At 38.6% G+C, this 18,626-nt stretch overlaps 2 protein-coding genes across 4 annotated transcripts in view; one reads left to right on the top strand and one right to left on the bottom strand.

Moving 5' to 3' along the window:
- Positions 1 to 18,626, top strand: part of ETFDH (electron transfer flavoprotein dehydrogenase) — a 259,286-nt gene that overhangs the window by 22,550 nt on the left and 218,110 nt on the right. The window contains exons 10-14 of one of the 3 annotated variants that reach the window (XM_084884166.1): positions 1,374 to 1,542; positions 3,279 to 3,461; positions 3,652 to 3,873; positions 4,707 to 4,893; positions 12,109 to 12,295. In XM_084884166.1, the coding sequence (XP_084740292.1) occupies positions 1,374 to 1,542; positions 3,279 to 3,461; positions 3,652 to 3,873; positions 4,707 to 4,870 (738 nt within the window). In that variant the 3' untranslated portion in view covers positions 4,871 to 4,893; positions 12,109 to 12,295. Of the gene's footprint in view, positions 1 to 1,373; positions 1,543 to 3,278; positions 3,462 to 3,651; positions 3,874 to 4,706; positions 5,420 to 12,077; positions 12,296 to 18,626 lie in introns of those variants that run through there. The other 2 variants (XM_084884167.1, XR_014795024.1) reach the window with 2 other exon arrangements.
- PPID (peptidylprolyl isomerase D) lies at positions 5,597 to 18,039 on the bottom strand. Its single transcript, XM_084884168.1, has 10 exons — positions 17,839 to 18,039; positions 16,361 to 16,501; positions 14,125 to 14,231; positions 12,070 to 12,258; positions 11,155 to 11,277; positions 10,894 to 11,000; positions 9,079 to 9,220; positions 6,937 to 7,023; positions 6,798 to 6,840; positions 5,597 to 6,050 (listed from the first exon to the last, which is right to left on the bottom strand). Exons 1-10 carry the CDS (start codon positions 17,921 to 17,923, stop codon positions 5,962 to 5,964), a joined length of 1,113 nt encoding a protein of 370 aa, XP_084740294.1. The 5' UTR covers positions 17,924 to 18,039; the 3' UTR covers positions 5,597 to 5,961.

Here is an 18,626-nt window from a genome sequence, read left to right as displayed (position 1 = left end):
CAACCCAGTTCCTTAACAAAATACAGTGTTTGTAACCCTGTTCACACAGGGGATTCTCCCAGAACTTAAAAACACATCTTCATTGTGCCATCCCATTTTTATTCTTAGGATTTAAGCACCAATTTGGAAGAACTTGCACTAACAATCTACATCCTCTCTTCTAGTTCTTGAATCAAATTTAGTGTTAACAAGATCACAGCCTTGAGAACTGCTGTCATTATCCAAGTTTTTAGCCATTATCTGGTTTCAGCTAATGGCATTCCAGAAAGTCCTTTACTTATACTGTCTGCTCTGTGACCCTGATGTGATGATGCTCTTGCATTTGGTCCAAGAGAACTACAGTCATAAATTCATTCCCACGTACTATAAAAGGATGGGGTCCTTTTACCAACATTCTTCTACCTCAGTTTGCTTCTCACCACCTTTCCCTTATAGTTAGAATTTTCTAATTAAAGGGGCCTATGGCCAGATTGGTCATCATGTCTTCCTGGAGCTGTTTCCCCATTAATTATCTGTCCTCTGAGTCACTTTCAGCATCATCAGCCAAACTTTACCACCTACCACTTTCTCAACAAAGACCATGGCTTCCTTTAGGAAACCCACAGAAAAGAAAAAATGAGGAGGAATGAACTACTCTGTCTTGCCTCCTTTCCTTTTCAAACTATAGATTATAATACATTTTCCCATGCAAAAAAAACCCTGTTAATTTAGGTGCCACATTATAGGCTTTTATTGGCTATCACAAAAATATCACCAGCCTTTATTACATTATTCTTTATCAATAATGTATAGTGAGGCCCAAACAAGTATCTCAACATTTTTGGGGGGGAATTCAGCTTATTCTCAAGTTAATTAAAATGTTATTTAAGGTAATAGCTAATTGTAATGCCATGATTAGAACCTATATTTTTATCGCTAGATATCAAAATAAAATAAAAAGTGTATACAGAGGTAAGGTACCATCCTTTGCATATCATGTTACCATAATATAAAAGCAGATCACAATTTAAATAATAGTCATCCAGGTTTAGGGAATATTTTTCACTATGACATAAGTGTACATGAAAACATTTTATTTAAATGTTATCCCTCTGGTCTTATGTCTGCTTCATATAGGTTAGTCATGGGGAGGGAGAAGGAAAAATTTGTAATAGAAAATATGGTAATAATTCTAATCTTCACTCATTGGGGAGGGGGAAAAAATGCCTTTGCTCTGTTGTTTTGTTTTTCCCCCCTTCAGTGTATTCATTTTCTTCTTTTTTAAAGAAATTTTTTTCTACATTTAAACTTATTTAAAAGGCTATAATGTGGAGTGGTCAGTTTTGCATGTTTAATTTGAGCTAACAGTACACTTTAAATGTTTCTTTCCTTAGTCTATACCAAAACTCACCTTTCCTGGTGGCTTACTAATTGGTTGTAGTCCTGGTTTCATGAATGTTCCCAAGATTAAAGGTACCCACACAGCAATGAAAAGTGGAGTTTTGGCAGCAGAATCTATTTTTAATCAACTAACTAATGAAAATCTCCAATCAAAGACGATAGGTAAGAACTTCCTATTTATTTAAAGTACAGAAATTGGTTAGGTTTTCATTGAAACATTGATGTCAAGTTGGAGAGTACTGCATTACATTACATACATATAACATACACAGTAAGATACCTCACACATACCAAAGTGTCTTGTCTGAAAACAGGAGAGCTGTGCAAACTACAGAATCCAGCACCATCCTTGGCAGGGGTGGCAAGCACCAGCATTGATGATACTTCTGCGGTGGAGAGGAACTGCTAGCACTTAGGCCTCAGTGAGCCCTTAGTCTAAAAAGACCTTCTAATGATTCTCCACTTTTCTCAGAATAAAAGCCAAAGTTCCCTCACCCTCTGACTTAACCTTTCTACCCTTGTTCCAAGCACATGGGCTTCCTCACTGACAAGAACATGTCAAGCATGCTTCCTTCTCTCATGGCCAACTCCCTCACTTCCTACACTTAATCAAATACCACTCTCAGTGAACCCAATTGATTTTCAACACACAGCACTCTCAACACCCCCACCCCACACAAAGTTTTCTATAATTTTTCCCACCTTTGATACACTACATAATTTATCAACTTTGTCTTTGTCTCCTGCCTCTTGAAAGGAAAACCTGATTAGACCTTCAAATCCTTGTAGGAAAGGAGGCCTAGGATGTGGGAGAAGAAAACTAGAACAGAAAAAGCAAGGTGAAGTGTGTTGGTTGAGTAATGGAACATTTTTCTAATTTTCTTGCCAATTATCTTTCCTTTTTGGACCAACTTGTCATGTAAGCATAATACCACACATAGAAAGTACTGGAGCAAGTACATCCAGACTGGTGTGGAGGAGTTGAGCATCGACCCATGAACCAGGAGATCATGGTTTGATTCTGGGTCAGGGCACATGCCAGGCCATGGGCTCGATCCCCAGTAGAGGGCTTTCAGGAGGCAGTCGATCAATGATTCTCATCACTGAACTTTCTCTCTCTTTCCTTCTCTCTAAAATCAATAAAAACATTTATAAGAACCATTTTGTCCTATTAAGTATTAAATGCATGCACCAAGTTTTAAGTATTGTAATTTCCTAGGGCTGCCACAACGAAATACCACAAACTGGGTGGCTTAAAACAACAGGAAATTTGACTTTTACAGGCTAGCAGTTTGAAACTACGGTGGTGGCAGGACCTTCTCTCTGTGTAGTCTCTGGGTGAATCCTTTCTTGCCTCCCAAGCTTCTGAAAGCCTCGGGCATTCACTTGGTTTGTGATAGAATTAACTCCAATCTCTGCCTCCATCTTTACCTATCTTCTGCTTGTCTGTCCCCCATAAGGACCCCAGTCTGGATCAAGAGCTCCCTCTACTCCAATATGACCTCATCTTAACTATTACATCTGCAACAACCCCATTCTGACCCATTCTTAAATATTGGGAGGTTTGGACTTTAAAATACCTTTTTTGGGGAGACACAATTCAACCCATAACAGTAGTATTTCATTGATCACTTATAACTTTTTTTTACTTTTATAGGAAGCATAAACTATCTTGAGCTTCCTTTTCAGGTTCCCTACTTTTAAAACTTAACTTTCCAGTATAAGACATCAAATTTAGACGCTGCCAACATTTATATAAAATAATATTCGTGTAGTCTTGTGACCACCTGTTTTTTAAGTTTAAGATTCACTCGTCAGAAGTTTAAAAATATCTTGATTAACGTACTTTATACTCCTTGAGGCAATTTCATACTTAACATTTCATATTTTTAATAAAGGACTCCAGGTAACAGAGTATGAGGACAATTTGAAGAAATCATGGGTGTGGAAAGAGCTATATTCTGTTAGGAATATAAGACCATCCTGCCATGGATTCTTGGGTTTATATGGAGGGATGATTTACACTGGAATCTTTTACTGGATATTTAGAGGAATGGAACCATGGACCCTAAAACATAAAGGTAATTACAACATATTTGAGTGTGTTATAATCATTAAAAACTCATGGATGGAATTCAATCTAAGTGAACAGTATATCATTATGAGTATAGTCTTATTTCTTTAGTATATTTTCAAGTTTTATAAAAGTGCTTTTTAAAGTACTTTAAAATTAGTGTTGTATATTTAAAATCTTCCTCAAAACTTTTGAAGGTGCTGACTCTGATCAGCTCAAGCCAGCCAAGGATTGCACACCTATTGAGTATCCAAAACCTGATGGACAGATTAGTTTTGACCTTTTGTCATCTGTGGCTCTGAGTGGTACTAATCATGAACATGACCAACCAGCACATTTAACCTTAAAGGATGACAGTGTACCTGTAAATAGAAATCTGGCGATATATGATGGGCCTGAGCAGCGCTTCTGCCCTGCAGGTCAGTACTGTATTTCCATTCATTCCTATTTGCTTTAAATATGTAAGAAATATGCTTCCATTGCTTGGAAATTATAAATGACTCCTATATCCAGCTTTCTTTAGAAAATATTATTTTATGGTTCTTACTCTAGCAATGTTAAAATAATAGGGATTTCTTTTGAAGCCTAATTCAGAGGACATTTCTCAAGAGGTCTTTCTGTGTCTACCCTTGTCGAAGGTAAGGCCCACAGAATACCAAAGAATACCTTTTTCCATATTCACATAACTTTGAAAACAATTTGTTATGGTTATGCACATGCACATACACACTCACGGACAGTGTATGTATAAATGCTAAAATACAAGCTATAGCCACATTCAGCTCAAGAAAATGGTCCCAAATTTGAAATTCATCATGAATACTCTATCTTTTAGTGCTGAGTTTTCAACTAGAATTATAAAATGGTAACTGAGTCTCAAATGATACACTAAAATAGTGCTCAGCTGTGTAAAAATTAGTACCTTGTGGAGAGGGACTAGAATGACACTTTGAGGGCAGGGACTTTGTCTTTTGACTTTATTATTTTAATTATTTCTGTCATAATACCAGGTTATAAACAGGGTTAAGACTGGCTCTCTTGTTTTTTTCAGCTAAGCAGCATATAGCACATTCTATATACAGAATTGTAACTCAGAAGCAGCCAAGATCTTTGTAATATGCTCTGTGGGTAAACATTCTGAAAATAAACTTTCAATGTTTCTGTAACTACTATTTCCAGGACTTTAATATCTATTTTTGAATTTTGAAAGTTCAAAAAGTTAGGAACTTAATAATATTATTTCTCCTTACAGGAGTTTATGAATTTGTACCTTTGGAACAAGGTGATGGATTTCGGTTACAGATAAATGCTCAGAACTGTGTGCATTGTAAAACATGTGATATTAAAGATCCAAGTCAGAATATTAACTGGGTGGTACCCGAAGGTGGTGGAGGACCTGCTTACAATGGAATGTAAACTATAACTGATTTCATTTGCAGGCAAGTCTGATAAACACTTTCTCTAAAATGTATGGTAAGCTAACTTTAAAATGTTGAGAAGTTAGCAAGTGTCAACATATTTTATAGCATATTGCTGATCAGAATGTTCATAAAATATCAGGGAAATAGAAATTTTATACTATACCTAAATTTGTCTCATAAAAAACTGTCAATATTTATCTTAAGTAAAACTTTATTAGTGATGTAGCATTTACTTCTTCAATTCTTCAAAGATTCATTACCAACAGCAGAATAAACTATTGGCCTTTCATGTAAATGTGACTTGCCAAATTCAAAACTTGAAGTATAAAAATAAATGTATACTTTAGAGCAGAGGTTGGCATCTAGCCCACCACTTTTCTTAGTTTTCTTAGAACACAGCCATGCCATGTCCCTTGCAGAAATAAGTAATTGTGACAGAATACAATGGTCCTAAAAATTTACTATCTGAACCTGTGAGTATAAAATACCAACACAGCCGAAACTGGTTTGGCTCAGCAGTAGAGCGTCGGTCTGGGACTGAAAGGTCCCGGGTTCAGTTCCGGTCAAGGGCATGTAGATTGGTTGCGGGCACATCCCCGGTGGGGGGTGTGCAGGAGGCAGCTGGAGGCAGCTGGTCGATGTTTCCCTCTCATCGACGTTTCTAGCTCTCTATCTCTCTCCCTTCCTCTCTGTAAAAAATCAATAAAATATATTTAAAAAAAATAAATAAAATACCAACACAAACCAACCAGTTTACAAAAAGCTATATCAAAGAATTGAGGGAAATTACACAAATTTAAGCTTTCACCTGTTTATTCAACAAGATGGATCTTTAGTTTAAAAATAGGTTGAACAGCATTATTCTTTGTAATACAGATAGCCCGAGGGATGGGGTCAACTTCACTGTACTTTGTAATACTTTTATTAAGAGTGAACCGGTATCAGTATTTCTAAACTGTAAACAATGGGAAACTGAAGTATCAAAGGAAACACATTAGGGATCATATTTAACAGACAAAATACCTTAAATTTTCTTATTGCCTTTATACATCAATGTGTAATATTTAAGCATAACCGAATTCCTTATTAAGCAAACATTTTTGCATATGCTGCCTTCTCTTTATCTTTCTGTGCCTTTATCTTTTGTTTGACTTTCAGCAATTCTGCCTGGATAGCTGCAAAATAAATATGTAATAGGAGTTAGTTTTCAAACATCCAAAAATTAGGTTTACCAACAAACTGATGTTTTAATATGACAGTTAACTTCCCCTTGCTAAAATTTTTCTTGCTCTATTAATAGAATAATATATACCAAGAAAGCAATCACACAACTACATAATCACAAAGCATAATCTTAGAAAACTGACTATTGAGAGAATTCAAATTGAATTATACAGATTTGCCTTCTCCATTTAGAGAAGTGCCTGTTTTACTTTAGTATTAAAGAAGCCAAAGGTATATTTTAATATCTTGATGTAGGATCACTATTAGTAGTTACAGTATTTGAAAGACTTATTTTTGTCATGGCATCAAAAAGATTTTCTATTAGTTTATTAGCTAGAATATTTAGGTTATGGCTACATTCAGCTTAAGGAATGGTCCTAAACATTAAATTCACTATAATACTCATTTGGTACTTTTGACTAGAATTAAACTAATAGGAACTAGATCTCAAATGATATAGTAGGACAAATGGTATTCAGATATGTGAAGATAGTATTCTGTAGAAGGACTAGAATGTAAGCTCTCTGAGAGCAGGGACCCTGACTTACTCAATGCAGTATGATCAGTGCCTGACCCAATGACAGGCATTCTGTAATATCTGTGGAATAAATATCTAAGTGGCAAACTGTACAGTGTTTCATGAAGAGAAATTCTTAAAAGAACAAAGTGAACTTTCACTGCAAAAACTGCCAACTTACCTTTATCTTCTGGTGCTATCTCCTGAGCTTTCTTAAGATCAGCCTTTAATTGGAAAAAAGTTTTAAGGAAATATTAGGTATATAATTTATAAAGGTGGTTGTCTATATTTTTAAAATGAAATTTAGGACAAATTTTTACCAATGCTTGGTCGTATTCCTTCAATCCTTGCCACCCTTGAGCTCTACGGTACAGTGCTTTGGTATTTGATGGATCTATTTCAAGAGCCTAAAAAGAATCAAATTAATACTTTATGTTAAGTATTAAATGTATAGATTTAAATGTATTGCCTATCAGTTCCAAATCAATCCTTCACTGCTCTGTGAAGGAAAGTAACCCTAAAAATCTCTCTTCTGCCAGCTAGCACAATGTTAAGTTTTATCAGTAGAGGGCTCTATATGGACATAGAAGAGAAAGCCAATTTCTCTTCCAGGTTCCAATGTGCTCCTCTTATTAGGCTCCTGCAGAGTTTGGTCAGTAGCATAAAGCAACGCTCCACAGCAAGTTCCCCAGGCACTCCAGTGAGTCGCACAAGTGTGGTGCTCCATGACTGCCTCTGCTACACAAAAGCCGTGGACATACCCTCTCCAAAGAGTCTGGACCTCAGCCAGAGGTCTAGAGATGTGCCTCTTCCAAGAGATCTCTATGCTGAAATAAATGTTTTAAAAATATTTTTTTACTTAACATCTTTTAAAGATCAGTACTTAGATTTACTGAAAAGGGTACATTATCTGCCTCACAAAGGTCAAAAAGAGATCCAGATGATTGGTGAAGACTAATCTTTTTCTCTGTTATATACTCCATTCTAAGTATATTCTTATCTCTATTCCACCTACCCTACCAAATTAGGATCACATTTTATTTCTCCTTGCTGTGGACATAACTGGCCTATGTGCAGAATGTGCAATACACATTAAAATTATTGGAGGTGGCCTTTCTAAAATACACGGTTTAGTATGGAAAAATTTTCAGCTCTATACTAGGAAGAAAGTCATAATTGTGTTTCTTAAGTAAGGTATGCTTTTACCTTTCTAGCTTTTGCTGTTAGTATTCCTGGATGTCTCCATAAAGGAGCTTAATGTGTGCCCAACACTGTTATATGCTTTACATATCTATCTATATATAAAAGCTTAATATGCAAATTGTCCCTTGGGAGTTTGATTGAGCACTATGACATCCACTGACCACCAGGGGGCAGCACAGAATAAAGGCAGGCCCCATCAGCCCTGATCGCCAGCTAGGCCTAGGGACCCTATCCATGCATGAATTTCATGCACCAGGCCTCTAGTGTTATATAATCCTTATAACAAACCCATGAGGCAGGTATTATCTCCACTTTACATATAAAGAAGACTTTTAAATTAGGAACTTAACCAAGATCACAAAGTTGGTGAGAGGTCTAATTAAAAAAACCTGTCTGACCTAATCCATAACCCATATTCTTAGTCATTCCTGGCTTTGTCTTTCAATACTTAGCACATAACAGGTGTTCAATATGTTAAATGAACAAGTGAGCTGATACATGTGCTTTGAGGGAAAAAGGAAAAGTATATTAATAAATACTAAGTAACCTAATAAGCTAAGTAAATGGATTGAAAGAAAAACTGATGTCCAAAATATTTAAGAGATAAAATGACACGTTTTATCAAGTCTCATCAGGTCCTATGCAATGATATGTCCTATATAATAAAAGCTTAATATGCTAAGTGTCTGGTTGTCCATTCAACCAATCAAAGTGTAATATGCTAATGATATGCTAAGGATACTCAAACACTCACTATGATGTGCACTGACCACCAGGGGGCAGACAGCTGACCAGTAGACCAGTCACTATGACATGCACCAGGGGGCAGATGCTCCAACCAGTAGGTTAGCTTGCTGCTGGGGTTCAGCCAATTGGGACTGTGCAAGATGGGCCAGACATGCCCTGGAGCCCTTCCTGGCTGGTCAACCTCCCATGACCCCCCCTGACCCTGATCATGCATCACTGGGGTTCCTCACCCTCTCCCAATCTGGGTCCCCTCGGGGGATGTTGGAGAGCCAGTTTTGGCCCAAACCTGCATCTATAATAGTAAAAATATAATATGCTAATTAGACTGGACGCCCTTCAGGACGAAGCTGGGGTTGCAAGGGAAGCCGATGCTGGCAGCTAGGAGACAGAAGGCCTCTCTTGCAGGAATTTCATGCATTGGGCCTCTAGTTAAATGTATATAAAATTGTTTTGTTCAAGTTCATAAATCATAATCCAACCCTGTCAAAAAATTCAACAGCAAACAGACTTACCTCCAAACAACTGTCAACTGCTCCCTGCCAATTTGACATCTTTAGTTTACAAGCACCAATATTCAGCATGCAACTTAAAGCCATAGGTTGCAGCTTCAATGTATCTGCTTTCTCAGTAACAGCTTTTGAACCTTCCACATATCTGGAGAATACATTAATAAAAGTAAAATGTAAAGCTAGCATAAGGCATATTCTGCTTCTTCAACTATGCCAAAAAATGTTAGGTTATTTCTGATATAAAAAGTTTATCACATGCTAATATTAATATTCTTAATATTCATTATCTCTTAAATCCTTTTTTTCTTCAGATAATTTATTTTTATTTGTTACAACTTTTTTCCAAATTATTCAAACAGGCCAATTTAAGGATAATTCCCATATCTAAAGATAATTGTGCACTATTAACACTTTCTATTTTTAAAAACCAGGTCTCTATTATGTACTTTTGAGAAACAAGGTTTTCATTGTGTCACAGGGAATGGAATGGAAAAGGTGAAAAACCCTATCGTGTTGGTTTTGAATTGTCATTTAATAAAATCAGTTCCTAGCTCTGTCCACTGAGGACTCAGAAACAATAAGCATACCTGGTCCCCAGAATTTGTTCTTTAAAGTCTATTCCCCACTGAAAAGAATCAGCGCTCCTTGGAGAAATTGCTGATACCCAATCTGGAAACAGGTTAAATATAAAAATGAGCCTGGAACATCTTGAGCCAGAAAGTAAGCCAAGTGATCACAGACTAAGAGAAATATGTCAAAAAGATGTAGAAAAGGGGGCTTCCACTAGAAAAATCTGGAACCCTTTGGGCTTCAAAAGAAATTTTAGTAAGACCTGAGAAAAATCCACAGGTTTATAGTGATACTTGAAAGGAGGCAGAGGAAAGGTTCTTTCAAACAGAAGAATGCCAGCTTATAATAACTGTAGAATGAGTGATAAAATTAGAAAAATCAGTTTTGCAATCATCAAGACAATAACTGATTAGGCAAGGATCTTCGATGATATAAAACCACTGGATGCAATGTTAGAAACTGAATATGCACACAATCTCACAGTATCACCTCAGAGTACTTACTACTTACAAAGGGGAAAAGGCATCTTTATAGCTGACATCACTTTAATCAAGTGCCAAAACTCAAAACTGACATGTGCCTTCAATATGTGTGATGTCATAGAAAATATACATACCTAGTTAAGTCCCCTTGCCAAAATATTTATCCTCAACCTAACCTTGAGGAAGCAATCGAACAGATGGCATTGTATAAGACATCCTACTTAAGATGCTACAAAGTATAAGTGACAACTAATTTGTAGAATAGGAACTATTAAATATGGATAAACTAGAGACATAAAACCAAATGATACAATTGACTCGAGTAAAATTTAAACAATTGGGGAAATTTGAATGTGGATTACATATTAGGTAATACTGTATGAATGCTATTTTAATGGTAGGAAGGTTATGTAGAAGAATGTGTTTGTTTCTTAGGTTATTTATAATAACAAATATTCAGGGGTGAAGTATCATGGTATCAGCAACTTCCTCTTAAAAAATGATTCTTCAAAAACAAACAGTAAAAATTAACTAGTGAACATAGGTTAAGGTACATGAGCATTCATTCATGTACTATTTCAACTTTTCTGTATTTGGAAATTTTTCAAAATAAGAAGTTGGGAGGTAACAACAACAAAAAAATGCAGCTATTTCAACACATCTGGTAATTACAAATAATCTGTCAAAAAAAAATAAGCTCTTGAATTTCAGTTTACAATTCAACTTACAAGTTTTTAAAAGCAATTTATTAAAAATATGTTATTACCTTAAAACCTTTGTATACTTTTTAATGGCCATCTCCCAGTTCTGGGATTTGAAAAAAGTATTCCCAATGTTTTTTAAATCTTCTGTTATTAATAATATTTTATCTACCTGTATAAAAGAATACAAATATGTTGGATTTTAGTAAGTAATGTGGTTTAATGCTGGGTTCTATCACTAAGACAGATTGACACAAATATCTCAAAATTTTAGTACTAAATATTTTTAGTAATTTAAGTAAGTTGGACTAATTGAAAATACTCACGTCTTTTAAATCTATATCTGCATCCTCGGGGAAATCTGGATGATTATCACCAGAACCATCTTTTGGGAATATTCCCCAGTCATCCCCTTCCTTCAATTCTCCACATTCTGCAATAACGCACAACTGTAAAAATAATCCTAAATTGTAGAAGTGCACTAACATATTAATGATATTAAAAAAAAAAAAAAAAAAAGTCTGGGTTTAAAAGCTATATAGCTGCAAATTATGTGCAACATGGTCCAAGTCACTTCAAAAATGACAGACTGACTTTAGGAGGCTCACCTATCTGCTCTAATTATTAAATGCCCTTTATAAACATTTCAAGTAATAGAACAATGTCACTATTTTACAGAAGTCTTTTATTGCTACTTAGCACCTCAGTGTACACAAAAAGAACTGAAAATTTTATCATTCTCCATATAATTTTCTTTAGGAGGGGCACTGCTTTCAATTTACTACTATTGAGGGACAGCCTACCTCCTACAGGTATCAGAGCTTCCAATTCTCACAACCCTACCAATTGGGTTGGGTAGTACTATGGCCATTGATCCATAGACTTAGAACACAAGAATCTTTAGAGTTATGTAATCTAGTCTAAACCCTAAGTAATTTATGTAGAATGAGGAATCGGGCCAAGAAAAATTGAATAAGATCAAGGCCAAACCACTAATTAAATGGCAGAGTCTGGACAGGATTCTTCATTTCCTGTCCTCTTTCTATGATGAACTAGTATACAGGTTGACTCAAAGTTTTGCAAGTATAGGAAGACTTAAATCACCAAGGTTGAAATTGAAATAAATTAAGTGGCAGATTCAGGCTTCTATACCAAAAGTCATCCTAACAATTTCCAGCAAATAATCATCATTCTTTTACTTACATTTCTTTAAGATAGCAACTAGAGAAACTTTTACTTACTTTGGCAGGTTTTTCACCTTCCACTTCTACATTTTCCAGGATTCTTGCCACACCCATTCCTTTAATTACTTGGCCAAATACCACATGTTTCCCATCCAAATGAGGAGTTGGAACTGTTGTGATGAAGAACTGAGAACCATTTGTATTGCAGCCTGCATTTGCCATGCTCAATAAACCCTCCTGGTCGTGCTGTAGAACAAAATTAATTAAAAGAAAATCAAGGTTAGTCTGAATTGTTCTTTTACTGACCATACACAAAACCATGGTAGACTATAATATCATTTAGATCAAACAATATAGTGTAATTGTACTTTTTTTAGTAACAACCTTTAATTCATAAAATATAGATTTACTTAATCACTTTTAAACTTTAACAAATGCTGATGAAATCAAATAAAGTAACAACTGGGGGTGTATTTCTAAATTACCATATTAAGAAAATGCTTATATTTCATCTGTAAGATGAAGATGCTACATTAAGGAAATCTAATAATTATACTCTGCCCTTTTTTTATGGTGGATGGTCTTTTTTCTGAGCAACACTAAATAGTCTTCTCACTTTTCTGGGCCTGTATTATGATTCTTCCTTTACACATCAATAAACAGAGAACAATGATAGGTTATCCAATTTAGACAGGATATTCAATTAAGTACTTCCCTAATCTCAAAAGAATCCAAAACATGGCTTTCATCCCAGGTGAATCACTTCTTCAGGGAATGCCCAAAAGAAACTACTGCACACGGAAATCGAATTTCTTCCTTGGTACCAGGCTTTCTAAATTTATTCATTGTTGGGCCAATGTTAAATCTAATGTTAGTATTCTCACCTAAAATGCCTTTTAACCCTCCAATCTAAATCTAATTCGGGGGTCTTCAAACTACGGCCCGCAGGCCACATGCGGCCCGCAGAGGAGTCTGATCCGGCCCGCCAGGTTTTTTGGGCAGTGAGCGCAGCCGAGGTGTTACAGTAGGAATTAGTAGTTCATATAGTCCGGCCCTCCAGCTCTCTGAGGGACCATGATCTGGCCCCCACTTTAAAAAGTTTGAGGACCCCTGATCTAATTCATCTTTCAAGGTTACCAAGTCTGTAGAAGGCAAAAACTATCGGTGGGGACCCTTTTTTCTGCCAAAGGCCACTGAATATTTATAACATTATTTGAGGACCATACAAAATTATCAATTTAAAACTTAGCCTGTTATTTGGTCAAACATTTAATTAATGACCATATACTAAATGATGGTAAACTATAATATCATTTAGATCAAATATAGTGTAATGCTTTGGCAGGGCCAGACCAAATAAATGATATTGCAGGCATATTGTTATTCTCCAGTTGTCCCAGGTGTTTTAATCTTGTCTCCTCAGTAAGATAATAAACTCCTTGTCATCAAGGCCTTTCATTTTTATAAACCCTTTGGTGCCAGTGACAGTATTAAACTCAAACAGTTGCAGTCAAATACTGCTTAAAAGACTGATGAGATTTTCTTTTGTAGTTATTACCTTGTTCATTTTCCTCATTTCCAAAAAGATCACTTTACTTTTGTACTTACATGTCCATTCTTATAACTTGATGGAATGATGGAATATAACCCGATTACATCTTGGGACAATGAAGATAAGAAGGCACAGGCACCACTAATGTCCTTAGGAGCTTGGACATTAACCATATCCTCTAGTTTGCAAATCCCCTGATATCCTGGATATTAGCGATGGTTTTGTTGCTCTTCAAATTCAAGCATAAAGATGCACAAGTTACCATCCTTCTGATAATGAGAACATTTTCCTGGAAGCAATTTTGCCATATGGTGGCCACACTTTAAACTCATTAGCTTTACTCAAGTATGCAAACCTGGGTCACACTGAAATAACTATAGTATTTTTGCCAAATCATTACTGGATGAAAATGTTCCATATCAAAGACACATATGGCCAAATATAATACCTTTAAAAAGAGGAGACTCTAAATGCACTTGAGACATCTATCGTGTCTTAACCCAACAAGTGCTCATACATAGTACCCTTTATTATCATAACATGCATTTTGTCTACTTTACCTTATAATAGAAATTTTCATCTTCAAACTTTTCACCATAAATACTTTCTCCACCTGTCCCATCCTGATTTGAGAAGTCTCCACCCTGAATCATAAATTTCTTAATAACTACAAAAAAGGAAAATAGCTATTAGAAACAAAGCTATATTCATGTTGACTGTTACCCAAAAATATTTAATAAAAAAAAAAACCTATGACTTCAGCAATGTTAACTAATGAATATATAATAAGGACATCTTCCTAAAATGACTCTAGTCATGCCACTCTCTTGTCTTTCCCCACCATTTTACTCTTCAAGGACTTTTCACAATCTGAGTCCAAAGTACTTTTACTGCCTGATCCCCCAGGAACAATAGGAAAATTAGTTCCAATGGCACCTCTGCAATAAAACCACCACTGGCACCTCAAAGTTAGATCTCCTAATTTTTCTCCCCTAGTTGCTAGACTCTACCTCCATTTTATAACATCCTATATAATAAAGGGCTAATATGCAAATCGATCATCAGTCAGACACCCCCCAAGGGCTCCCGGACTGTGAGAGGTCTCGGTGGCTGCTGAAGGACCCTCTCCCTCCCCCCACTCCCACCCCGAGTGCACAAATCTTGTACAGTGGGCCTCTAGTATATCATAATGGTCTGTCTTTTTTGGCAAATAACTCCCTAAGTACAGCAACTCTGTGTGTTTTTTAATCCTTACCTGAGGATATTTTTATTGATTTTTTTTAGAAAGAGGGAGAGAAAAAAGGAGAGGTAGAGATAGATAAACATCCATGAGAGAGAAACACTGATCAGTTGCCTTCCATACAGGCCCTAACTAGAAATCAAACCCACAACCTTTTGGTATATGGGACAATGCTCCAACTGGGCCACATGAGCCAGGGTAGCTGTCTTTCATCCTTGTAACTATATGTGTGGCTGGGCACATATTAGTCACCCAATAATAACTACTGAATAAAGGCCAATTATTCTAAGATTTGTTATTCTGTAGTAGAAAAATTTCAGCAAAAATCATCTCTTGGTGTCAAGGATTCCCAAGACTACCCTAATGTTCAGAAATTCCCTATGATTCATGGGATTCAGCCTTTGGTTGTATTACGGCAACACAGTAAGGAAACACAACTAGATAATAAAGGGAAAATATACAGGCGGAGTCTAGAGGAATCCATGTGCTTCCTTGTGCTCTCACCCTCCCACAAGCTGGTCACAGAGCATTGTCTTCCCCCAGCAAAGAAAGTGCAATAACATATATGATTTGTTTCAGCCCAGGAAAGCCCAGTAGAGACTTAGCACCCTAGGTTTTCATTGAGGATGATTATAGAGGCATTCTCTGCCTAGTATGTACCAAAATTCCAGACTCCCAAAAAGAAATCAAATAACTTGTATAAAGAGTCTAGGCATAGTAATCCACCTTTATGATTTTGGGAATGGTTCAAGTTCCAAGTTCCCAGATTCTACTCAGTGGCCAACCTTGCCAGCAGACCTTCCTAAGGACAGCAGTCCCAGGGCCTGTTATGTTAACTCGTTAGTACCTTCAGTCTATTGGGGGAACCACCAAACAATCACAAACAAAAGTGTGATTAGAAAGTGTGGTAAGCTGTGTGAAATGTCATCTTTTAATCTCATATCACACCACGTGCCCATGACACTGAATTTTTTAACTGGCTGCAGCCTTCCCTAGCAATCCTGCCCAAGGAGATTTAACTTTCTTATCACCTGGTAGTCGAGCTATCCAGGGTCTACTTATTTATCATGACCACTCCCTTTCTTCTGAATCTAAGCCACATGTGTCAAACACAAGGCCCGAGGGCCAAATCCAGCCCGCCAGTCCTTGCAATGTGGCTCGCACCGCGCTGTCATCACTGCACTCCGCTGTCAGTTTATGACATTGTCAGTTTATGACTGTTCAGTAAACCATTCGGCCCGCGATTTAGGCTGGATTTTAGATTTTGGCCCCTTCTCTGATTGAGTTCGACACCCCTAATCTAAGCACATTGAAGTTAGAGGACTGGTGAACCTAGTGTATTTCATTTCTCTTGAAATAAACCTTAGTACACTCCTATAATTAATTCTTCCTTCTCAGCCCAATCTTTATGGAACAGAGCTATTGCCTCAGGTGTTAAAGTATCCTCTTGGAAACTAATAGTTTAATTTTTAACCTTTGCCCCACAGTGTCTTCCCCAACTCCTATAGGACAGGACTTGATTATGTATAAGAATCAGTTTCACAAAATTTACATACTTCGATGGAAAGGGCAGCCTTTGAAATGGAGAGGTTTCCCAGTGGTGGATCCGATGCCTTTTTCTCCTGTACACAGTGCACGAAAATTTTCTGCAGTTTTGGGTACAATATCTGCAAACAATTCTAAGACAATTCGACCAACTAAAAAAAAAAAAAGAAAGAAACACTGTCAGTATGCAAAACAAACAACCAAATAAGCAAATGTCAAAAGGTCAGTTAATAAAATTATGACGACTAAGATTTCAAGTTCTCTTTCTTTTAAATCATTTTTCTAGTATTCAAATTTAGCCTACTTAAGCAAACAAATTTGAAACAATTATTTTTCTACACCTTACAATGGTTCCTAGACACAACAGTCAGAAGATCAGCATCATATAAGAGACACCATGAAGATTTTTAAGTTCTGAGTAATTTCTTCAACAGGTACTCAGAATTTTCAATCAGCAATTAACTACGGGGGGGGGGGGGGGGGAACAATTAAAAATTCTTTGCGAAAGTCAGATTGCCTGAGTTTTGAGCATGGCTGTAGCCTTTGTGCTTTGTGGAACCTGCCTGCTACAGCTTCTGAAGCAAAAGCTGGAAAAGCTGCCATCCTAAGCTAACTCCTGAGGCAGGAAAAAATAAACCTGGCTCTAGTTTCAAACCAAACTGAATGTGTGTGTGTGTGTGTGTGTTTTGTGTGTGTGTCCACACGATCCACGGGGATCCGTGAGTCCTGTGATGTACGTCTGCACAACATTCAAACACACTGCCTGGTCAGTGATTCTAAATGCTCCAGAACAGGCGCCATTGGGTTACCAAGCAATAGGCGGATCCAGGAGAGCTGAGGGAGCTTCGGAGCTACTAACGTAGCCTAGGCAACCATGTCGCTACAGGGAACTTATTTCCCCCAAAACAGAGAAAGTGGGCACCCACCCGCCTGCACCGCTGCGCTAGGAATCAGTCACACAGGGGAAGCCACACGCAAAAGTCACTTAAGTCTGTGCATCCCGTGACATTCACTTAAGTCTGTGCATCCCGTGACATTCATTTAAGTCTGTGCATCCCGTGACAAGTGCGGGGAAAGCTCGCGTGGCCGAACCCCCGGCGGGACGGGAGCCCCGCTGACGCACACCCACGGGTTTCCTGGATGCCTCACTGAAAACGTCACATAACCGTGTTTTATGCCAACGTAACGCTGCCAGGTGGCGGGAGGTGCAAACAGGAGAGACAAACCTAATGGCCACGATGCGCGAACCAGACGTTTCCAGAAACTTCCGCACGATCGGTGGCATTCCACCAGGGCGCGCTGGCTCGACCCAACCCCAAAGTCAAGGTTAATGTATTCAGGCGGCCCAGCCCGGGGTGGGGGGGCCCTCCCCCCTGTTCCGCAGGGCAGCCCCCGCCCGGCGCGCCCCCCACCCGCGGCGGGCGACCCCGGGAGCCCGGGGAGCCCAGCCTCCTCGGGGCCGTGCTACGTTATCGCAGGCTCCGCTCACCTCGCTCGCCTCCGACGTCCACGTCAAAAAAGACTCGGGGGTTACTGGGGCTGGAGGGCTTAGTTTTGGGGGACGGGTGCGACATTTTGACTTGCAGACGCGTTTGGAAGCGGATTCCTGGCGCCTCGTGGCTGCAGCGTCCGTCGCCCAAACCCAAGAGCGGCGGCTGTGTCCACGGAGACCTGGAGGCGGCGCTGACGAGCCACTTCCGGCGTCAGGTCCGGAAGGGGCAGCTCGACTTCCGGCGCTCTCCCCACCCCCTTCCCCCCCGCCGCGCTTCCACGCGCTGAAACCGGCGCGGCTCGGGTCTTGAGTGGGTGAATGTTCTGGTTCTCCCTTTCTCCTCCCTCAGTGAGGTTGCAGCTTCCATCTTGTTGTCCTTTTCGCTTGTGTTTTCCGTCGCCCTGGCCGCCGTCGTGGTGCAGAAGAGCTCCGGGGTCGTCCTCCCGTTGCAGCCTCGGGTCTGCCGCCAGGTGGCGTCTGCTCCTCTGGGAGGCGGTGTGCTGGTCCCGAACGCGGGCCTGGAAGGGCTTACTTACCCCGGAGGGCGCCTTAGGGAGGAAATCATCAGCTCAGTGCGTGGCACCGCCTGGCCGGAGCTAACTCGTTACTTCGCATTATTATTAATAATTCGGTCTGCACATTCGCAGCGTACGTGATAGAGGTTAGGCCAAAGGGTCCACACAGAGAGCGGCAGTATGTGCCTCGGCACTGTGTACTGTTCTAACGGTTCGTTCAATTACTTGTTTCGCCTTTCTCCTCCCACTAAACTCCACGAGGACAAAAAG

This window comes from Pipistrellus hanaki (assembly GCF_964339955.1).
Source record: "Pipistrellus hanaki genome assembly, chromosome: 5".
In the NCBI taxonomy this organism is placed as follows: Eukaryota; Metazoa; Chordata; class Mammalia; order Chiroptera; family Vespertilionidae; genus Pipistrellus; species Pipistrellus hanaki.
Note: the sequence above shows the minus strand (reverse complement) of the source record. Positions and strands in the feature narration are given on the sequence as shown.

Coding starts and splice junctions, on each gene's coding strand:
- PPID (XM_084884168.1), bottom strand. CDS start 17,923: ATGTCGCACCCGTCCCCCAAAACTAAGCCCTCCAGCCCCAGTAACCCC. Junction 16,502..17,838: donor GGACGTCGGAGGCGAGCGAG/GTGAGCGGAGCC, acceptor TTTTTTTTTTAG/TTGGTCGAATTGTCTTAGAA. Junction 11,278..12,069: donor AAGGTGAAAAACCTGCCAAA/GTAAGTAAAAGT, acceptor TTATTTTTACAG/TTGTGCGTTATTGCAGAATG.